The sequence below is a fragment of the Eptatretus burgeri genome, chromosome 7 (genome assembly GCF_056783735.1).
Source record: "Eptatretus burgeri isolate ZD-2024b chromosome 7, Ebu_testis_v1, whole genome shotgun sequence".
In the NCBI taxonomy this organism is placed as follows: Eukaryota; Metazoa; Chordata; class Myxini; order Myxiniformes; family Myxinidae; genus Eptatretus; species Eptatretus burgeri.
The window spans coordinates 78,180,775-78,202,923 of NC_140967.1; the positions used below are offsets into that span (position 1 = coordinate 78,180,775).

General features: G+C 44.2%; 1 protein-coding gene across 11 annotated transcripts in view; it reads left to right on the forward strand.

The window, feature by feature from the left end:
• The window catches only part of LOC147023598 (mitogen-activated protein kinase kinase kinase kinase 4-like), a 188,124-nt gene that overhangs the window by 57,224 nt on the left and 108,751 nt on the right, over positions 1-22,149 (forward strand). For all 11 annotated transcript variants that reach the window (XM_085889133.1, XM_085889144.1, XM_085889136.1 and 8 more), the window contains exon 3: positions 11,429-11,485. In XM_085889133.1, coding sequence (XP_085745259.1) covers positions 11,429-11,485 — 57 coding nt within the window. The remainder of the gene's footprint in view (positions 1-11,428; positions 11,486-22,149) is intronic.

Sequence of the window (22,149 nt, forward strand, 5' to 3'; positions counted from 1 at the left end):
GGAAACAGGAGGGGGTTGCTGATGCTCGGGGGAAGGAGGATATCACCCTGTCTCGGGTCCCGCGGCGAGCGTCTCCTCCTCGACCTCGGTCGCATTGCTGGCCTCTCCCTCTGCAGCTCCCGGCACCGACGCGAGCACCCCCTCGTCCGCCTTCGCCGCCGTCACCTCTCCACAGCTCCGTCTACTCGCCCTCTCCGTCTCCTCTCTTGGCTCGTCCCAACTCTTCACTCTTGACTTCTCCCACTTCTTTCCAGCTCCACCGACGACTCTCTTGAACTCCGCACAACTGCCTTTACTGACGAACGCAGCCGTTTATATAAGCCCCGTGGCTTCGCTCTTTCACCCTTGACCCTTTGCCTCCGACCCTTCACCTCTAACTGGCTCCCCATTGGACCGAGGAAAAGTGGGCGTGAATGCTTTTTGATCCATGAATTTGCATATAGCGACCGCCCTCCAACGCCCTGGAGGCGGGGCCAAATCGCCCCTCGCTCACCGATAGGATGGAACAGACGTGGGCGTGAGTCGTTTTTGATCCGTTTTTCTGCGGAAAGTCTGTGATGTTTTTGAATACGCTGCTCGGTGCGCGCCCTGCACGAGTCCAGTATCGGTGCCCACGAGTGGCGCGAGAATGGTGGGGGTGCGATGGTGGCGAGTTGTGACGGTAAAGGTCGTGGCTGTTGTTGTGAAGCGGCGTTGTGGTTGGTGGTTGTTGTTGTGAAGCGGCGTTGTGGTTGGTGGTTGTGAAGCGGCGTTGTGGTTGGTGGTTGTGAAGCGGCGTTGTGGTTGGTGGTTGTTGTTGCGAAGCGGCGTTGTGGTTGTTGTTGTGAAGCGGCGTTGTGGTTGGTGGTTGTTGTAATGGCGGCTGGTCCAAAATAAAGATAGTAAAAGAAAAACGGCTATCCTGAAGAGTCGCAGCACGCATGAATAACATTTATTCCCTCTAAACAACGGGTTTGGGCCTAACTACACATATACTTACAGAGATATCTCACCTAAGGGACCTGAATGGTGGTTTGCGAATTTGGTCAACCACAACTATAATATATATATATATATATATATATATATATATATATATATATATATATATATATATATATATATATATATATATATATATATATATATATATATATATATATATATTGCTACGGGTACAGAGTGTATTATGAGGGGTTCATCCCCGTTTCTCCTCAGAAGAATTTTCAAGGCAGACACAAGGTGCCCGCAAGGCGACCGCAGGGGGACCGCAAGGGGGCGCTAAGGTGAACGTGCGGCCAGACGGACGGTAATGAATGGGTTAATTAATTTATTTTTTTTACCAGTTTTTTTTTTTTCGGCTTGTCGAATTGCTACGGCGAACGTAGAAATGAAAAAAGTTATAACTCCGCGTTATAATTCCACGGCGACCTTACAACCTGTAAAATATAGCCAAACAGCGTAGGGCCACCCTGAGGCCACTGCAGAAACTCTGTGGCCGCCGCACGTTTCTGTCAATTCAGAGGGCGTACGGCCGCCGTATCCTCGCCGTAGAGCAAATGTGACTTAGGCCTAACACACATATTTGTATGTGTGTACAAATGAAAAACAACTAAAATCAAAAGACTAATTATGGGAAACGTTGCGGAACATATGGAACAACGTCACAATGGAATTTTTCCAGAACTTGTAGGAGGAGAGCATTCCAAAAGGGATATCTGCTGTTTTGTTTTGTGTGAAAAAGGTCATCACACCAAACATTGCAATTTCTTGACCGACTGCCATTTCCCGCTCTGTGTCCCGCACGTCCACCAAGGATGTTCGCCAGACTGTCTTGACTCGCCTTCATTTTGGCCGTTATCTCTGCTTAGCCATCCTCAATTCTACCCTCAGTTCTGCCTGGCCAGCCTTCATTTTCTCTGCCAGCTCAGCTTGGCTAGCCTTCATATCCCCTGCCAGCCTGTCACCATTGCATTAGCCCCCAGTCTGACCCCTATGTTAGCCATCAGCTGCGTGATCATTGCCATTAGCTCATGGTCATCTTCCTGCCTGTGCGATGACATCAGCCTGCTTCTTCCTGGTGTTTGTTCGCTGGGGGATACTGGGCTCATAAAAGGGTTTGTTTGGGGTGTGGGGTTGCCGGGTGGGGAAGGCAATTCCACCGTGCCAGCTACTGGCCCTTTTCTTTCTATTTCTGCTGGAGCTGTAGTGGCAATAGTTCGATGTGCTGCTTTGAGCTGTCCAAATCGCTTTTCATGATTCTTACTTCCAGCGCCAAATCACGTGTGCTTGCAAGAGATCTAGCTTTGAGGAGGGGTTTCCTGCTCCTCAGGTTTGAATTGCAATCAACTAACACCAATGTTTTAGTTGTCAGACTCGTCCAAGTTGCCTGGCCCGAATTCAACAAACTGCGTCAACATGGTCGTGCCAGCCAACTGATTCTGGTGCTGTGAGCTGGGTTATGGGCCTGTTTGCCATGATACCTTAAGCTCCAGTGGAACACCCGAGTCAATCGGGCAACGTGCTATCAGTGCTGTACATTAAATTAGACTAATTAGCGATTCGAGAAAAATTGCCAGATGCAGGCATGGTCTTGTACTGGGTGCTAATCGCCCAAACCCACTCTGTCCTTTAACGGACGCGTATATCTCCTTCAACGAGCAATCGAGACACTCAAATTCAGCCAGAGACCAAGCGTATTTTATAATGTGTATTGAAAGAACATGGGGCAGGAATACAAAAAGGAGAAGCAATGCAATTATTAAATCCCCACAACTCATTATGTGCTCCCAAGTCAATGAACAAAGAGCAGATTCCTTAATTATACAAGTCCTTAATAGGCCCCCATTCACATATCAGTGGATAGACAAGAGAGAGTGGACAGGACTGAAATACGGCAGGACACAGCTTGGCAGGAGCTGTACGTGCCACGGACGCAAATCTGGCTCAAGGGTAAAATGGGTGAGGCCTCCTGTGTAGTTGTGGCTGGAGGCTATGGCAAATGCTGCTACGTGGAGGAAAACCCCCTGCTGTCCATGTGCAGCTTCCTCTGCGACATCTCTTGGCTTCTCCGCTGCCCGTGGTTTGTATCACCCTCTTTTATAGCTTCGGACCCCATTCGCATCCGTGACACCACCACCCCGTGCTCTCTTGGTGGTGCTGGTGGGAATGCGACCGATGTTGATTATGGAGGTCGGCGTTTCCCACCTAAACATGCCTTGATGGCCTGTCAGAACACGTAACGCGACATAAAAGACAGATTCGGAAGGTAAGATTATTAAAAATTGTGTCTAGAGTTTGTAGGGGTGGGAGGAAGACAACAGCTTTCGATAAATAAACCAACGCATAATATAACTCGATATCACAATTAAATTTCCTCACGCTTATTGTAATACATGCACTGTGGGAAATAACTATCGCTATATTATGCAAAGTTATCCCCGAGAGGCCGAGAAGGCACTCCCATAACAATATTACAAAATACAATTAATTTTTTTCTTTGATAAAAGATGATCTTTATAACACCTTCTTTCTTTGTCAAAAATGAGTGTTCTTCTTCTTCTTCTTCTTCTTCTTCTTCTTCTTCTTCTTCTTCTTCTTCTTCTTCTTCTTCTTCTTCTTCTTCTTCTTCTTCTTCTTATTCTTATTCTTATTCTTATTCTTATTCTTATTCTTATTCTTATTCTTATTCTTATTCTTATTCTTATTCTTATTCTTATTCTTATTCTTTTTCTTCTGTAATCTCACCTTTCTTGTGATGTCGGTTGGGGGAGGCTTGACCCGAGTCTTCATGAACTGGCTGGCCAGGCCTGACATTTGATTAGTTATTCTTCTTTAATGGCCACTTTTTTAATGCAAGGTCGAGGCTCGTGGAAGGGCTGTGACAGAACAAATCAGGACACAACATAATGGCAAGAGAAAAAGAAAAACAACAACAGCAGGATGGAGGGAGAAAGTAGATGCTGATGGACAAACAAAGGATGCAGCTAATGATGAGGGGTAAGGGAGAATGCAAAGGGTGGACAATATGGATTCATAAGCCAACCTTTCTTCCCGCCTTTCCTGTTGTATCCCACCTTTTTTGTGGTGTTGGCTGGGGAAGCTTGGCCCGAGTCTTCATGAACCGGCTGGTGAGGTCTGACGTTCAACTAATTAGGGCAGGAATTTGGAATTTGTTCATTGGTCTGGTTATGTCTCGCCTACTCTTCGCGAAGGACACCATGGAATCTTCAATATCCACCAACTAATGCTGGCATACATGACGCCCGTTTAACGTCCATACGAGGGATGGAACACACATTGATGAATCACCCTGCCTGTGAAACACCGGGCTGACAGTTTATAGCTGGGTCAGGAATCAAACCCAGGCAAGACAGCTTCGAGGTGAATGTGTGTACCTCTCGGCCATCTTTTGAGTCCATTATTGCAATATGACCAAAACATTTATTTTCAAGGTGGTTGAAGACTTTTGCGCTGAACTGTGTGCATACAGTATATATATGTATATATATATATATATATATATATATATATATATATATATATATATATATATATATATATATATATATATATATATTGTCATGGCTGCACAGGTCAGATAACTCTGAAAGTCTGGTGTGTCTCTCAAAAGACCATGAACGTCGTCTACAGCACTCACCTCGTGCTGGATATTCGCGACCAGACAGTGGTGTACTGAGAGTATATACCTGCATACATAACAATCTATATATATATATATATATATATATATATATATATATATATATATATATATATATATATATATATATATATATATATATATATATACACACACACACACACACACACACACACACACACACACACACACACACACACACACACACACACACACACACACACACACACACACCATAGCCTATGCAGGCAAGTGTGATGGCAAGTAATATAGTGGGTGGTTTTCCATTGCTTTCCCAGCAATGGTCAGGAATTTGTAATTTGGCGAAGATGTCGGTGATAACTCACAAACCCTTTGGCGTGAGTTACTGTGGTATCTTTAACATCCACCAGCAACTGCTGACAGATGAGTCCCCAGCTTAACATTCATTTGAGGAACATCAAACTTTGTGATGCAACACGGTGCTTGCAAAGCACCAATGCGACCGTTTATATTGGAGTCAGGAATAGAATCCCCCAGACGAGACAGTGCAAAGGTAGGTGTGCTACCTCTGCACCATTCTGCCAGACTATTATGCACAATAACAATTCGCCAAGATCACGTCATGTTCAGTTATTTTCTCTTCCAGAAACGTGCTTGTGATGCAAGTATGGTGTTGCACAAGTCAAATTATTGCAATGACTTAGCAAATTCCATTCTGCCGACCCATCTTTTAAACTTGATGGTGGAAAAAAAAAAAGTAATAAAATAAATACTTTATGATTTATTCCATTAAGCCAAAATTGATCGCGTGTAAATCATGACGATATCTTATTTTGCCATGTCACATCATGTCCCCGATGTGTCTGGCATTTAGTGGAGTGACATGAGATTTTGGTTCGACTGGTTTTACCGCCGTCAGTTTGATCTAATACGTTGATGTGGCTTTTGTTGGATTTTGAAATGAGCAACTTTGAGATCTTCTTGCAATCCAGGCATTGTTCAAAAATTGCCTTGAACATCACACCATGGCTCTGTTATTTTGACCGCTGCAAACGATTGCTCTTTCTGCTGGGCACCTTGGCCACCTTCTTGTAAAATGTGATACTTGCAGAGTTTGTAAATCAGGTGTGTTTGCTGACATGAAGCAAATCCACTTTGACACGATGTTGTTTTAAGCAGCTGTGCTGCCTGCTGTGCTTTAATGCTGTTCTTTTTTCACATGCGTGCACTACCATGGCGAACCTATTATGTCCTTATAATCTGCATTGTCATGACGTCAGCCTTGCTTGAGATGATGAGACCAAAATGTGAAAGCAAAACCAAATGTTCACCCAGACAGTTTTTCTTTTCACCGCAAAACCAGTTTTTCTTTTTTCTTTTGTTTTTTTTTTTCTGACAGTTAATTCGTGTGTTTTCAAGCTGCCCGTTTTGTCTCGTCCTTCGAAATGGAAGCAAATTAACAATGATGAAAAAGGCTGAGACGAAGACGCAGCATGAACATATGATGGCCCAGTTAGCCTTTTTATCTCGTTTAAATTTATTAATTTTTTCAACGGTGATTGAAGACTAATGGAGGAACTTGTTCGTAAGAACATCGGGAGACTGTGTACTTTCCAACGAGTTGTATTAATAACAGCGACTTGAGGGGTTGATGTAAAAGCCAATGTTCTATCAGAGATTTGAACCTGGAATTTCAGCATCTTGAGCAATGTGCCCAGATGCTAACGCTGAAGCAGTCGGTCTTGGGTCATTCCATGTCAAATCATCAAAGAATCTGCCGTCATCTCTCAGATTTTTGTAAAACTTTGGAACCAATTGGGACCCATGAAAAACGGCAAGAACTCAAATATTTTTGCTAACAGCCTCTTAATTAGTGAGATACAGACTAACGAACTTTGGACTAATTAGCACGACGTCGCGAATTCAAATGGCCATATCTCTAAAAGTATAACACCGAGAGAGCTGGTTTTGGTGTAATTTTAAAGGTATTTTCATGCCCTATGAATTTGTCTGGGCAACATTTTCCTACCTCCAACCACAAAAAAGTTATCACAAAATATAAACTTCAATCGTGAATCCCCAAAAAATGTATCCTTCAAATGTCCTCAAATTCATCCCAGAGGTACCTTATGATGTCAAGAAGCTTCCACATAAATTTTGTGATGGGCACTCCAATAGTTTCTGAGATATGAGCAATAATGTACATGTACGTATGGCATAGAGGTTCGAAAATCAGCATTTGTAATGTATTATACAATCAATAAGTGAGTTCAAGTACACAGTGTTCACTAACCTGACTTAGGCTTTCAATTTCCTCTTCAATGCAGCAACAGTAGCACTTGTTTCTTCCCCTCAGACCCAGTTGAAAATGAAAGTGTATGATACTTCAAAGCAATTGATGGTCGTTCCCTGTGTTCCCTGTCATGGCTAGGTTAGAATGATTGTATAATACATTACAAATGCTGATTTTCGAACCTATATGCCATATGTACATGTACATTATTGCTCATATCTCAGAAACTATTGGAGTGCCCATCACAAAATTTATGTGGAAGCTTCTTGACATCATAAGGTACCTCTGGGATGAATTTGAGGAAATTTGAAGGATACATTTTTTGGGGATTCACGATTGAAGTTTATATTTTGTGATAACTTTTTTGTGGTTGGAGGTAGGAAAATGTTGCCCAGACAAATTCATAGGGCATGAAAATACCTTTAAAATGAAACCAAAACCAGCTCTCTAGGTGTTATACTTTTAGAGATATGGCCATTTGAATTCGCGACGTCGTGCTAATTAGTCCAAAGTTCGTTAGTCTGTATCTCACTAATTAAGAGGCTGTTAGCAAAAATATTTGAGTTCTTGCCATTTTTCATGGGTCCCAATTGGTTCCCAAAGTTTTACAAAAATCTGAGAGATGACGGCAGATTCTTTGATGATTTGACATTGGAATGACCCTCTTCTTCTTTGTAGAAAGACCGGCGATGATCCGGCTTGCTTTGTTTCTTCCAGAATGAAATGCTTGAACAAGTGTGAGAAAGTGATGATTAAGGAACGTTCTGCTGTGATGCGGTGCAAAAAGTTTTGCGGTAACTTTGTGAAGTCGCCTGGATGGAATGTCAAAAGAGGCTCAATTGTTTTTAATTTTTATGTCGTAATCATGAACTTGTGATTGTCTTTGTGATGACTTCTTATTAAGCAAACTGATTCACCAAAATAAATGTAATCGTTCTATCAATTATATTTTATCCTTTTGTAAGTGTGGAATTAAATGGAAAAACAAAGACAGAAGTGGGGATGCTGTTCCATGACACGCCATGACGTTGAATGGATTTATTTGTTTATTTATTTATTTATCAGCAAGCATATGTTTGTTTGTTGACATCAAGGTGGAGTGGAAACTTGGCAGCACGGTTGTTTGGATGCTAAGCATTCTGACTGCTATGGTCAGGAATGTCTTGGGGAAACCACAAGACATGGGTGTTGAGGTTGGATGCCTGGAGGGGTAAGGAGGTGTGGCAGAGATGATTGGGGAGAAGGATCATTTGCTTTTGTACCCATTTTCAGCCCCAAACCCCCAACCTTCCACCTTCGTTTCATGCCTTGTTTATTTTGCCATTTTTCATATGCTGAATATTTTCCTAACTGCGATGTGCACTCGTTCATTGATTATTTTTTTCTGTTGTTGATGCTTTGGTACAACAGCCTGGAGGGATTGGCAAAGTAAAGTCTGTGATTGTTGATTGACAATATACTGTAACTGCAGATTGTCAACAAACAGGAAATGATAACGAAAAGCTTTTTAATAAAATACCTCGACAACAGAGCCGGCCAAAGCCATGCCGCCACATTCAACGCTTGCCTTCGAGCAATGAAAAAAAAAACACACAAAAAAACAACAAACTTTTGCAACATCTCTTCACTGCAGCCATTGGCACGGAAGGGAACGGAATACGTGGTGGCCAGGCCTTTGGGACAACCTCGGGAGATGTGCCAGCTCACCTCCTGCCGTGGTGAATCCGTGCCTGGATGTGTTTGCCGGACCGTTTGCTGAACACGTCTTTGGCTCAGTCCCTCCCAAAGTGATAACCTGCTGGCCGAGGGGTGCCACGAAGCATTCTTGGTCGAAGCAGCGCACCCGCGTGCATGGTTTTGCTGAAGGAGTTTTAATTTAAGGTCGATCTAGTTCTGTCAGTTGTTTCAGAGGCATTGTTTGATCACTTTCATTATATATATATATATATATATATATATATATATATATATATATATATATATATATATATATATATATATATATATATATGTAATCGCTTCCTGCAAAGATGCTCAACCTCGCCTGTTTCATGCTCGTTTCCTGCCGAATCTCTCTCTCGACGTCCCACATCGTACTATCACTGTACATTAACAGATTAGCGATTGGTTATTTGAACACTCTTGCAAGATGAACGTCTGACAAAGATATTTTTCCAGCATTTGTTGGGAGCGTTTGTGGATTTTCAGTGTTCTTGCCCTGCAGTGAGGGCGAGCTAGCTTCTGGCCTTGAGCATTCCTTGCATTATTTTGCTGGTGGTTATCACACGGCCCGGTTTGTAACTTGTAAACCAAGTTTCTAGCACCTTTCGTGTGTTCTTGTTAGCTTTCTCTGATGTATAGCTCAAGCGAAGTAATGTTTTTTTGGGGGGTTTTTTTTTTGGACCTTAGAATGCACGTTTGAAGGACATAAATTTTCAGGGTTGTGAGATTTAAAAACAAACAAAAATACATGAATAAGATATAATGGAAGAAATGATATATGCGCTTCCAGCATTGTTTATCCGCTTGTGGCAACGAGCCTGTCAAATTGCCCAAAGTTTGCACGAAACCGGGTTTCTCTTTGGCACACATGTCTCTTGGCCTCGTATTTTGAAAGATATTCCAAACTCCGCTCCAACCTCCCCTCCCGGGGTTTATGGAGCATGCCTGGACACAGCCAGCTTTGCGTTTCACTCAAAATGCTGTTCTCCTGCAATGCCTCGCCCTCCCTTTAAAACCAGATACTCGTCGGGATCGAATCCCATTTTGACCCCCCTGTCTGTTGGCGGATACTTTGAGCAGCTGTTGAGACACTGACTGGGCTGTAAGTGGCATGTCTGTGTGCGCATTTGTGTGCACGTGCGCGCAGCTCGTCGGTGTTGGTGCCGGCACGCTATATTCGGCGTGGAAGCGTCCTTGGCCTCCGAAGCGCATCACGATAAGCGATGCAACGCTCTTGATGAAGCAGTTTATCTTGCTGAGCGGGTGGAGAACTGCAGGTTGAATATCGATGTCCAGAACGCACGGAACGATTGTCTTGAGGATTTTCCTTCATCACTGGGTTGGTTTCAAATGTTTTGGTTGAAACTGCACAGCTCAAAGTGCCATCTCCTCCGGGTTCTTCCTAAAGTGACTTAAAACTGTAACGATATACCTTTAAAAAAAAACACAATTCCTCTTGAATACTTTCGAAAATACAAAAACTTCTTGACTCCTGATTGATTCAAAATATCTGTGACAGGCAAAAGCGTGCGTTACTCAATTGATGAAAGCTGTTTGCCTTCACCTGAATTAAGTTTCTGCACTTACAAAAATTAGCTACTATTATCTTTGGAGCTATTTTTGGTGTGTTCAGAAAGACTGCAGTGAAACCGGAAAGCACAAATTATACGTGTCACATGACCTAGTGTTTCGCCGTGTACAAGTTCCCTCCAAAAACAAAAACCCATTGGCATACAATTCCACTGAGAAATGGGCGCATCAAAGCAACATTGAAGTTCTCCTTTTTGTCTATCTCTTGCATTTTTGCAGCAAGGTGATCATCACAGGTCGGCATTGCTGAAGGACCCCAATCCTTTCGGAGTATGAGAAATGATGTGCACGAAAAGGTCTCCTGGTGTCTGTAAGAATACATTTGGACGACGACGAAGATTTAACGGCATTTTTAGGCAGATGATTGCGTGACTCTCGATTCTCAAGGGTGGCCGTGTGGAACGAGTGCGGGGAGATTTCAGTGCCCGAAAGTAGCGAGGAACTTTGGGTTTTGGTAGCACTTCATGGCAGATGGATTTCCCTGGATGTGTGGATATTGCAACTCAGCAGGAGGTCCGCCGGTTATCCCAATAGGGAAAAGTGATTCAGGTTTCAGCTGCAACCCCAAAACTTGGCAGTTTGCAGCAACTTTTCAATTTGGAATCCATTCGGTGCAGTGCAGTGATATCCATCCCATCACCATGATAAGCTGGGTGAAGCTTGTTCATCTCGAGTCTGTCCATGGCATTGGGTAATCTGTGTAAAGAAACCTGGGTGCTTTAAAAAAAAAAAATTTTAACAGAAAGTATGTTTATTTGATTACCTTTCATCTTTAAGATGCAGCCGAATGCCACAAAAACCAGGGGCCAATCTCATTTACTTGGGCACTTTAGCTTTCCGTTAATGGACCACTTTGGTTGTTGTTGGGATTAAAATCTTATGATTGGTCTTTGTGTGCTCTTCGTCTACTTCACGCACTTTGGAAACAATCGTTGGAGTTCAAAGTCTTATTTTGAGTATTTTCTTGCGACACAATAGAACTAGTGACGAACGAGCAGTTATCAAGCACGGTCTGTTTTCACGTTAATCAGACTGCCCTTGATGGGTTGGCAATAAAGATTGAATTTTTTTTTAAAGCATTCTCCTTGTAAGACTCGATATGAGCAATTCTGAGCTTTTCCATTGCTCGACTTTGTGTCTTTGTCGAGAAATGCCCCATCTTCAAATGTTTCTTTTTCATCCCCCATCTTGTCTTCCAGGGCCGACATGTGAAGACGGGGCAGCTGGCTGCCATCAAAGTCATGGATGTCACAGAGGTGGGGCAATAGACTCTCAAGATAATATTAGACTCTTTCTATACGGAACTTTCAAAATGACATATCGATGCCTTTTGTGCATGTGCTGTGTGTGCGTTTTCAGCCACTCACTTCCGCTAGACGAGGCTGTTATAACCTGCCGTTGGTAACAAGAAATCTGCTATTCTAATAATATTTTTTACGTAATTTTCAGCAGTTAAATGAAAAACTGGCAATTTCAGAATGGTTTACCATAATTGTTTTCTTCCTGGATGCAAATTGGACTCACGCAAATATAGGAAAGGCAAGAAATATCCAAGAATGAGGATGAGAAACACACACACACACACACACACACACACACACACACACACACACACACACACACACACACACACACACACACACACACACACACACTTCTCCTTTGAGCAATACATGCAAAAATCTGGTAAAATTTCTCTTGTAATCCCAGAACCAAACAAATAAAACAATATTGTGGAAGGGGAGAGAGGGGATCCATAGCGAGACTGTGGTAAGTGTAACATGGTTTGTGTGTTTCGAGTAGGTTAGATTGCCATGGAACAGTGATCTGTCAGAGTAAATCTTTTTGGTACTTGTGACGCTGAGGAGGGAGCTTATGGAATTTGTAAATCATATGCAGCGTACACTGTCTCCCCCCTTACCATCGCGTTACCTCCCTCCCACCCCCCCCCCCCCCGTCACGCTGCTTCCCTCCCCATCACACTGCCTCTCCCCCCATCACACTGCCTCTCCCCCCATCACACTGCCTCGCTCCCCATTACACTGCCTCTCCCCCGTCATGCTGCCTCCCTCCCGATCACACTGCCCCCCCCTCGTCACGCTGCCTCCCTCCCCATCACACCGCCTCCCCCCCGTCACGCTGCCTCCCTCCCCATCACAATGCCTCTCCCTCCATCACACTGCCTCCCCCCGTCACACTGCCTCTCCCCCGTCACACTGCCTCCCCCCATCACGCTGCCTCCCTCCCCATCACACTACCTCCCCCCGTCACGCTGCCTCCCTCCCCATCACAATGCCTCTCCCTCCATCACACTGCCTCCCCCCCCGTCACACTGCCTCTCCCCCATCACACTGCCTCCCCCCATCATGCTGCCTCCCTCCCCATCACACTGCCTTCCCCCCCCGTCACGCTGCCTCCCTCCCCATCACACTGCCCCCCCCCCGTCACACTGCCTCCCTCCCCATCACACTGCCTCCCTCCCCATCACACTGCCTCCCTCCCCCCATCATGCTGTCTGCCATTTTACGAGACAAAAGGTCCCATACTGAGGCATACAGTGTGAATGGAGCCTTATACATGACAATATTAATAAGAGTGAGAATTGCTTTGCAATACATGTCCCCTTCCCCAGTTCCAATGAATGTTCAGAAGATAAAAAATTTGTTTGCGTTTATCGCACACTCGAGCCAATACCGAAACCAAAATGAAGAAGAAGAAACTCAAACCACCGTGGTTCATTCGTTTCTTGGGTTTGCCTATTTCACATTAAAAATAACCCGATGTACATCCACATGAAGCAAAAACATGCGCGTACGGCTTATGCGCATACATCATGGTTATTTATATACTTAGGATCATTACCTTCGCATTCTGCGAAAGGTTATGTTTTGGTCGCTGTGTATTTATTTATTTGTGAATATGTGTGTTTGTTTGTTATTCGCATAACTCAGAAAGTATAAAACCGAATTGCATGAAATTTGGTGGGATGATTCGTGAGTATCCAAGGACGATTTGATTAGATTTTGGGAGCGATCGGGTCAAAGGTCAAGGGCAAGGTCATGAAAAGGTCAAAAACACTCTTTTGAGCATAACTTCCTTCATAATACAGCTATCGACATGCAACCACCGCCATATTGTTCCATGACGAGATACCTTTCGGATATGTAGTGTCGGATTTTACGTAACGTCATCGGAAGTGCGTCTAAATGACGTCACAAGATGACGTAAATTTTCAATTTTCGATCTCATCAGTTTTGATCATACCGTTTTGTAGAACTTACCTTAAGGACGTCACACACCAAATTTGACTTCGATCGGACTGACCGTTATGACGTCATTGACGTTTGAACATGACGTTTTTCAATTGTGGCTAAAATGTCCTGATATTTTACATTCAAATATCGATATGATTTATAAAGCAAAGTCTCCCAAATCCAGGCATTAGGATCAGTACCAAAATATCTGTTTATTGATGTACAGGTTTTGCCAATTAACTCTGTAGTCAAGGTCAAGGTCAAAATATACTTGTAGGCATAGCTTCAGATCTAATAGAGCGATTGACATGAAACCAATGTTAAAACGTTCAGTGAACTACGAGCTTCAGAATGGTAGTCCCCGATTGGACGTGACGTCCCTGGAAGTACGTCAAAAGATGACGTCATTTTTCAACTTTTTAATTTTTCAGTGTTTATCATTCCATTTTGTTGGACTGCCTTCAAGGAGGTTACACACCAAATTTTACGTCAATCGGACTGACAGTTGTGACGTCATGGACGTTTTAAAATGACGTTTTTCAAATATGCCCGGAAAAAAAGTTGCGGCGGCGAAGGTATGCGCTCTACCAAGTGCCCGTTCTAGTTCCAATTGCATTGGGCCATGGACTATCACCCAGGCCGAAGGCTGTGCTGCTTCATGCAATGGCAGCGCACGATTTTCGCGGGCTGGAGTCAGGGCAGCTGTCCAGCCAATGGGTGTAAAGCAGTGGGTTGGAGTCAGGGCAGCTGTCCAGCCAATGGGTGTAAAGCAGTGGGGTGGAGTCAGGGCAGCTGTCCAGCCAATGGGTGTAAAGCAGTGGGGTGGAGTCAGGGCAGCTGTCCAGCGAATGGCTGTAAAGCAGTGGGGTGGAGTCAGGGCAGCTGTCCAGCCAATGGGTGTAAAGCAGTGGGGTGGAGTCAGGGCAGCTGAACACTGACCCGTGTATAATTATCTTATTCTTCTTCTTTCGGCTGCTCCCGTTAGGGGTCGCCACAGCGGATCATCCGTATGATCCGCATAGTGATTTGGCACATGTTTTACGCCGGATGCCCTTCCTGACGCAAGCCTGGTCGCCTCTTACGGCACAGGGATATGGTACACCTATTTTAACCGGGGTATACACCGGCCCAGTATACTGGAACTCATTTCGCCGACCTCGGAAGGATGACAGGCTGAGTCAACCCCCTGGTGTATTAATTCAGTGGCCCATTGGGGCTTGAACTCAGGACCTTTTGGATCCCAAGCCGCTGCCTTCACCACTGCGCCAACACCAGGCTACCCGTGTATAATTATCTGTGTAATAATAATATATATTATATATATATATATATATATATATATATATATATATATATATATATATATATATATATATATATATATATATATATATATATATATATATATATATATATATATATAGTTGCGAATTCGCGCCCGCGGGCGTGCGAACGGCCACGTGACTCGAATCGTGGCACGTCGTCCACCGGACGGACAATTCTGCCATGACCCTCTCGGACTAACGCCGGGAGCTAGTCACGGGTGGGCCTTTCGGCCTCACCACGATCGTGCCAATCGGCCACCCGCGTGGGATAGGGTTGTTCGCCAAACTCGACCTACCTAAGTACCCACGCGGAGGGTAGACCGGGCGATCACACCTTGCCGCAGGTCGACTCCGGACACGGGCCGCTTAAGCGATCCGTTCCGTACTATCGGGATAACCGAGCGGTGTTATCGTTGGCCTCGACGGTTCCGATTAATTATCCGGCGTATTAAGCCCACGACGAACCCGTTACGTGAAGCAAGATGGAGATTCAATTAAAGAAAAGACGAAGCGAAACGGGAAAACAGTTCAACATGATGCACATTTATTCCGCGGCACACGGAGAGCACACATATACAATTAAAACAATTATGCACAAAAAGCAAATGTAACAAAAGAAACAATGACGCAGATATACTACCAAATAAGACCGACACACGGCAACACTTAACAGTTTTACTTCACCACACTGGCGCCACACACACACGTTTACACAGAAATAAAAGAAAAGGCCACCCTCAAAGACAAGGGGGCAGACGGGGCCTGTGGGCCAATATTTGCGCGGGACCTGAAAGAGCGGTCAGGTCCGCGAGACCCGGGTGGGTCCTACCCGCGTCTTCGTGCTGAGCCGCAAATGTGGCAGCGCGGCGGTGCCCCGACTTCGTGCTACTTCGCGGGTTTCGTTGGCACTGCTTGGAGTGGGGTGGGAACGGGGCCCCCTTTTCGCACTATCTCAGCGCGGGGGAAAAAGGGGGGGGGGAATTGTTGATGCTCTGGGGAAAGAGTATAGCTGGCTTGCTTGGGTCCCGTGACGAGCGATTCCACCGTGACCTCGTCGCCGACCGCCGTCTTCCTTGCCTCGGACCCGAGCTCCTCGGACTCTTCCCCCAATTCTCCTCAGCCGACTGCTGAAAACCACCGGGACGCCCTCGCCTCCCGACTCCACTCCGCTCTTCCAAACTGACTCTGCCACAACAACTCCTGCGCAACAACTCTTCCTTCTCTCTGCCCCAAAACTCTCTTCGCTTTTCTGCCACTCTCCGCTCTTCCAAAACTGACTCTGCCCAGATTCGCCTTGCGCTCGGCGCTTTATAGGCCGGCAGGAGAACCCATATGCAAATTTCCGGATCCGGATGAGCTCGGGGGCGGAGTCACACTCGCCCATTGGACGGAGAAAAAGGGGCGTGAATCTCCCCTGATCCTAGAATTTGTATATCTCGATTCCACACAGACGCGCCTGGAGGCGGGGCCAAACCGCCCCGCGCTTGCTGATTGGACGGATCAGAAGTGGGCGTGTAGCATTCCTGATCCGAATTCTCCTCGGAAAGGCCGCATTTTGCACTCGCGGCTCGGCGCGTATCTTGTACGGGCCCAGGACAGCCCGACGCTCGGTGTTCACAGGTGGTGCGGGAATGGCCGCAGAAGGAGAGAGGTGAAGGTGGTGGAGGGTTTATGGTGGTGGTTTATGGCCATGGTGCCGTTTGGAATGGCGGTGATGTGATGTTTGCGGGAGCGAGTTGTGAAGGTAAAGATCGTGGCTGTTGGCGGTGTTGTTGTTGTGTGATGGTTGGAGCGTGGTTGGTTCAAAATAAAGATAGAAAAGAAAAATGGCTATCTCAAAGCGTCGCAGCCCGAATGAATCACATTTATTCCCTCTAAACAACGGGTTTGGGGCTAACTACACATGTACTTACAGAGATATCTCACCTACGGGACCTGAATGGTGGTTTGCGAATTTCCACAACCGCAACAATATATATATATATATATATATATATATATATATATATATATATATATATATATATATATATATATATATATATATCTGCAAAATGTTTGTTTGTTTGAGACCCTACTCCTCTGAGCTCCTCAGGTTAATCGCCACAAAACTTTACAGGGTCACTTTATTGGCGACACTGCACCGAAATAAGGGTTTTAAACATTCGTTTTCTAACAATTTATAGATTGTGAACATCTTTTGCTGTTGCTTGCCACCATCTCAGCAAGGATAGATCCATATATACAATGCTTTATAAAAAGCCCATTTTCTTTCAGGTTTCAACCCGGATACCAATATATTTGGTGAGGTAGTAACCTCCGATCGTCAAATATCGTATCGAATGTGAAAAATAACGATCAATTAAGACCTTACCATGATCGGTAAAATTGGCGAAGGGGGAGTCACGTGACCTTCCCAAATGCACGAATCATTCAAAACCCGAACATGGTACAAATCCAATCCACACATCGATTTAAAGGTAATTTTACTGCTCATCAAAAGACGTAACTCTCAAGGGTGAAAATAGTTTGTGGGGGGAAAAAAGGTTGCCATCTTAGCTAACTTCACCAATTATACACCTCAAATATACATGCATCGTATAGTTTAAAAGAACCAAGTGATTTGATGTTTGATTGGTTTCATCGTCGATGTCTCGCCTCAAATGAGAAATTTTTTGGAGTGTGTATTGTTGGTAGAAACGGGAATTCAGTGTAAAAATTCAGTGATGGAATATCTAGTGGGTGGAGCTGGTAACCTTGGCAACCATTTTTCTTTTTTGATTTTCAAATGGTTTCTGGTCACCATCACAGAAATCTTCAATCACAGGTGAGATATATTTCATTTCCTCCAATATTGTCGATATCTCCGACCTCTTAGCGATGTCTTATCTGAGGGGCCATTCAAAAATTATGTACCAAACGTGTCGCGGTTGTGGGTGTATGTCCAAACCTTATGGAGTTTACAGGGGGTTGGGGGTGTTTCCAGAGCCGTTATGTCACGACCTTTTTCGTTACATATTAAAATGAGCTGTAAAAGGACTTTTTGGATGTTTCTCGGTGAGCTTTCTCAACCTTGAATGAGGTTCCGTACCCTTGAATGAGATGAGGTTCCGTACCCTTGAATGAGGTTCTCGATGAGCCATGGCCTTGCCGAGATATCTCGCTGTAAACTGGTCGATGGAAGAAAAAAAAAGTGACGCCACCTCCCTTGGAAGAGGAAGAAGAGGCTGCAACAGGAAAATAGGTTGTCCATCTCTATGTGTGAAACCGAAATGTTTTTTTTGTTTGTGACCTTACTGCTTTGAGCTGCCAAAGTTAATTCATGATGAAACTTTATACGATCAGATTTTTAACCACGATGCACCTGAGTAGACGGGTTAAACAGTCACGAGGAGGTCATTTGGCCAATTATTGCCGTGTTGCACTCCAGAGTTAATTTATTTACTAACACGAGGAAATTTCTTTATTACAGCTTCGCTCATTTACACCCTGCATGGCATGTCGACCCCATTAGACCCTTCACACCACTTACACCCTTTAATATCCATTTAGACCCTTTTGAGACGTGTCGACCATCTTCGACCCTTTTGACATTTTTCAGACCTATAGACCTTTTTAAAATCCTTTGGACAATTTCAGACCACTTGGACACCTCAGACTGCTTTTGCTCTTTCTTCCTTAGACCCCTTTAGACATCTAGACCCATTTTACACGCTTGGACTCTTTTAACACTTTAGACCCCTTTTTGACCTTTTAATACCCTCAAGCCACTTTAGACCCCTTTTTGACCTTTTAACACCCTTAAGCCACTTTAGACCCCTCTCTACCCTTTAGAAAATCAAAAGATTCCTCCCCAAAATCATTTTTGATGACGTTTTTCGTGCACCATTCGTGTTGCATCACAAGTTGCAATGACGAATCGAAACTGATTTCCCAAAGTGAAACTGAAACTACTGATCTATCGGTCATTGAACATCGAATGGGAAACCAGAATGAAATGCTGTGAGGAATACTGAATGGAAATTGCCGAAAGCAAAGCTATGGGGAGTATCGAGAGAGGCGGAAAGTTGGGGACTGATGAAGCGATGTGGAGAGGGATAGGTGCCTGTAGGTGGTCGGTTGGCATGGAAAGAACTTTGGTGGTCTTATTTCAGGCGGTAGGCCCAAAATGTGCCTAAATTAGTTTCCCAGCCAAGCTTTCATAATATCACCCTCACTCCCAAGTAGTACTTCGGAGGTACAACAGGCATTGGATTGGAAATCTTCGCTGGTGGAATGGAACAAGGTTGCCAAGGTTACTAGCTCCATCTACTGCAACATCGGCACACTGAATACTTACAATGAATTCCCTTTTCTACCAATACACACTCATTTGTGGTGAGGCGTCGACGAGCCCATCAGTGACGGGTACCCTGCCAGTATGTGGTATTTTCTAACTCTGAAAAGGACATAACTGTGTGAAAAGTTGATGTAATGCCCTGAAACTCAAAATTGACGAAATCCACACCACTACTTGCACGCCAGCTACACATCATTCGGAAGCTGAGTTTTCAATTTTTCTCAGGTGTCGAAAGTGTCTTCAGGGTCTTAAAAGGTCTAACCCCAAATAGTCTCCTAAGGGTCTCATGGTGTAAAGGTCTAACGGGTCTTAAGGGGTTGAAAGTGTCCAAAAGGTCTTAAAGTGTCCATAGGATCAGGGTCTTAAAAGTGTATGTCTGAAAAGTGTCTAAAGGATCAAAGATTGTCTGTAGGTCTCCAAAGGGTCTAAATGGGTATGAAGGGGTCTAAATGATCTTTAAAGAGTCTAAGTTGTGTAAGGGGTCTGAAAGACCTTGGGGGTCTAAAGGGGTATAAAGGTCGAAGGAGTCTTAAGGTGTCTAAGGAGTCTTAAGGATGAAGGGGTCTTAAAATGTCTAAAGGGTATGTTCCAAGAGTAGTTGGGGTCTAAAGGGTCAATCGGATTTAATGGGTCTAATGAGGTATAAAGGTCTAAAGGGTCTGTGGAGTGTTAAGGTGTCTAAGGGGTTAAAAGGGGTCAAAACAGTTCAAATGGTGTAAAGGTCTTGAGGGGTCTAAGGGGTCTATAATATCTCAAGTGGTCTAGATGGGTCTCAAGGGGTCTAAAGGGTGTAAATGTCTCAGGGGTTCAAAGGGTCTGTCATAAGGTTTTAAAGTGTCGTAAGGGTGTCTGTTGAGTCTAATGGGCCATAAGAGGTCCAAAGGGTCTATGGGGTCTAAAGGTCTAAATGGTACTTTCCAATTTTAGTTTGGGTGAAAGGGGTGTAAAGGATGTAAATTATTCAAGGCATATAAAGGGTCTCAAAGGTATAAAGAGTGTTTGAAGGTCTAAGGGGTCAAAAGGGCCCAAAGGAGTCGAAGCAGTCTAAAGGGTGTGAACGTTTAATAGGTACTTTGCAATAGTACTTAATTAATAGATGTAGTCATGGTGCCACTGACGTTCAAACAATGCATAATTCAGAGTCACAAGTACTGTACGCAATGGAACTTTTTTGACAGACAGACATGAATGAACGTTGGCTTTTTATATTTAGCCTAAGTTGACTATCTGCGGGATTATAATTCCTGTTGTGCACAGTTCATGCCTGGTGTTGGCTTAATGGTTAGGGTGGTAGGCTTGGGATCATAGGGTCCTGAGTTCAAATCCTGCTCTACTGTTGAATTAATACCAGGTGGGGTTGACTCAGCCTGTCATCCTTCCGAGGTCGGTACAATGAGTGCCAGCTTGCTGGTATACTTCGTCGGAGTGGAGACCCGTCCAGGATTGTACCCAATAGCCAAGGAGACTGCTTGGGCAGCACCAACACTCTGCACAGTGTGGTCCCAATGGATGGACGTGTGCAGTTCCCGTCTCAATCGCTTGTGGTTCTGTGTGGGGGACCATACGCGTGACATGACTAATAGTTTAGTTTAACTTCTTGACCTGATTTCACTTTATTTTGCCTTTCATATTTATAAGCTGGTTAAGTACTTTTATTTGCAAAGCACTTCTTGCCTGCATCATCCAGTCGAAGCAATGCTACACATCCTTAACATGAACTTTAATTTGTGATATTCATGCCCACTTGTTTAAATTTAAATTTCTATATTTTCTGTCGATTCAATTACATAACTAAATCACATTTGTTACAGTTTTTGAAATACGGGCCAACAGGATAGCTCAGAAGTGGCATACTCACCTTTGATCTCTGATGAGTTTGATTACCACACTGTTGTTAAAAAAAAAAAAAAAAAAAACATCATCCTGGTGATTCACAGGTAGGGCAGCAAGTATGATGTCCCTTGTAAAGACATTGAGCTCCGTTTCTCATATGCGAGTGTTCGTCAGTGGGTGTTAAAGATACCCCAGCATATTTCGAACAGAGTAAGCCATCGTGTGCTCCTCTTTTGCTCCGATGAAGGGAAAAAGCCTGAAACACCAGTACCTTGTGATCCTTCATCGCAGATAACTCCAAACATTTCGTGATGTTTTCATTGTGCGTCAGCACGTTGTTTAAATTCAAAATTCCTGCCCTAATCTATAGCACCCTGCGATGGAGCGGTGGCCCGTCTGCGGCTGGTTCTCAGCCACCGTCTCATCTGCTTCAGCAAAGCCGTTTCTCTGGTGACCGAATGTGATCATGAATGATGTCGATAACGATGATGCTTTTTTTTCTTTTCAATAAACATACATTTTGTTTGTATCGATTTAACTCCCATTTGGCAATCGCAAGCTCGACCGGGGATTGTAAATCCTTCATTCCGACACCGAACGTGGATGCACTGGCACTGGACTGCATAACAGAATAAACTTTTCTTTTCACTTTAGTTTTCCGAAAAGTCTGCTTCTCCGCAAAAACTAGGGTTGTGGATCAAGTGCTAAATTTTTTTTTTATTGTTGCTGGATTTTATCCCCCAACGTACCCCCCCCCCCCCGACATGAGTAAAATGTTACCACGGTATGCTGGCATTTCGGCAAGCCGCGTTATATCTGGAAACCGTTCGTCCCCCACATCATGTGCTTTTGGACCGCTTAACCATAAGAATAAGTAAGAATGCCGCACCCAGCATGACCGCTTTCTGCATACAAGACCCCATTGTTGTACCGAGCGCGTGTGTTCTATGCCAAAGCCTTCATGAATAGTATATCGCACTAGGACAATAAATGCAGAATTTTCAGCAAAACAGCTGATTTCTCTATTATTTTTCCTTTATTTATTTATTTTATTTTATTGTTTTGTCCCCCACCTCCTGGTTTCTCCGTTTTAATTGTCATTCCCCTGCCTGCTTTAACCTTGTTTGGCTTGCAGTCAGGTCTGCCCAGGTAGTACCTTTGTTAATCCC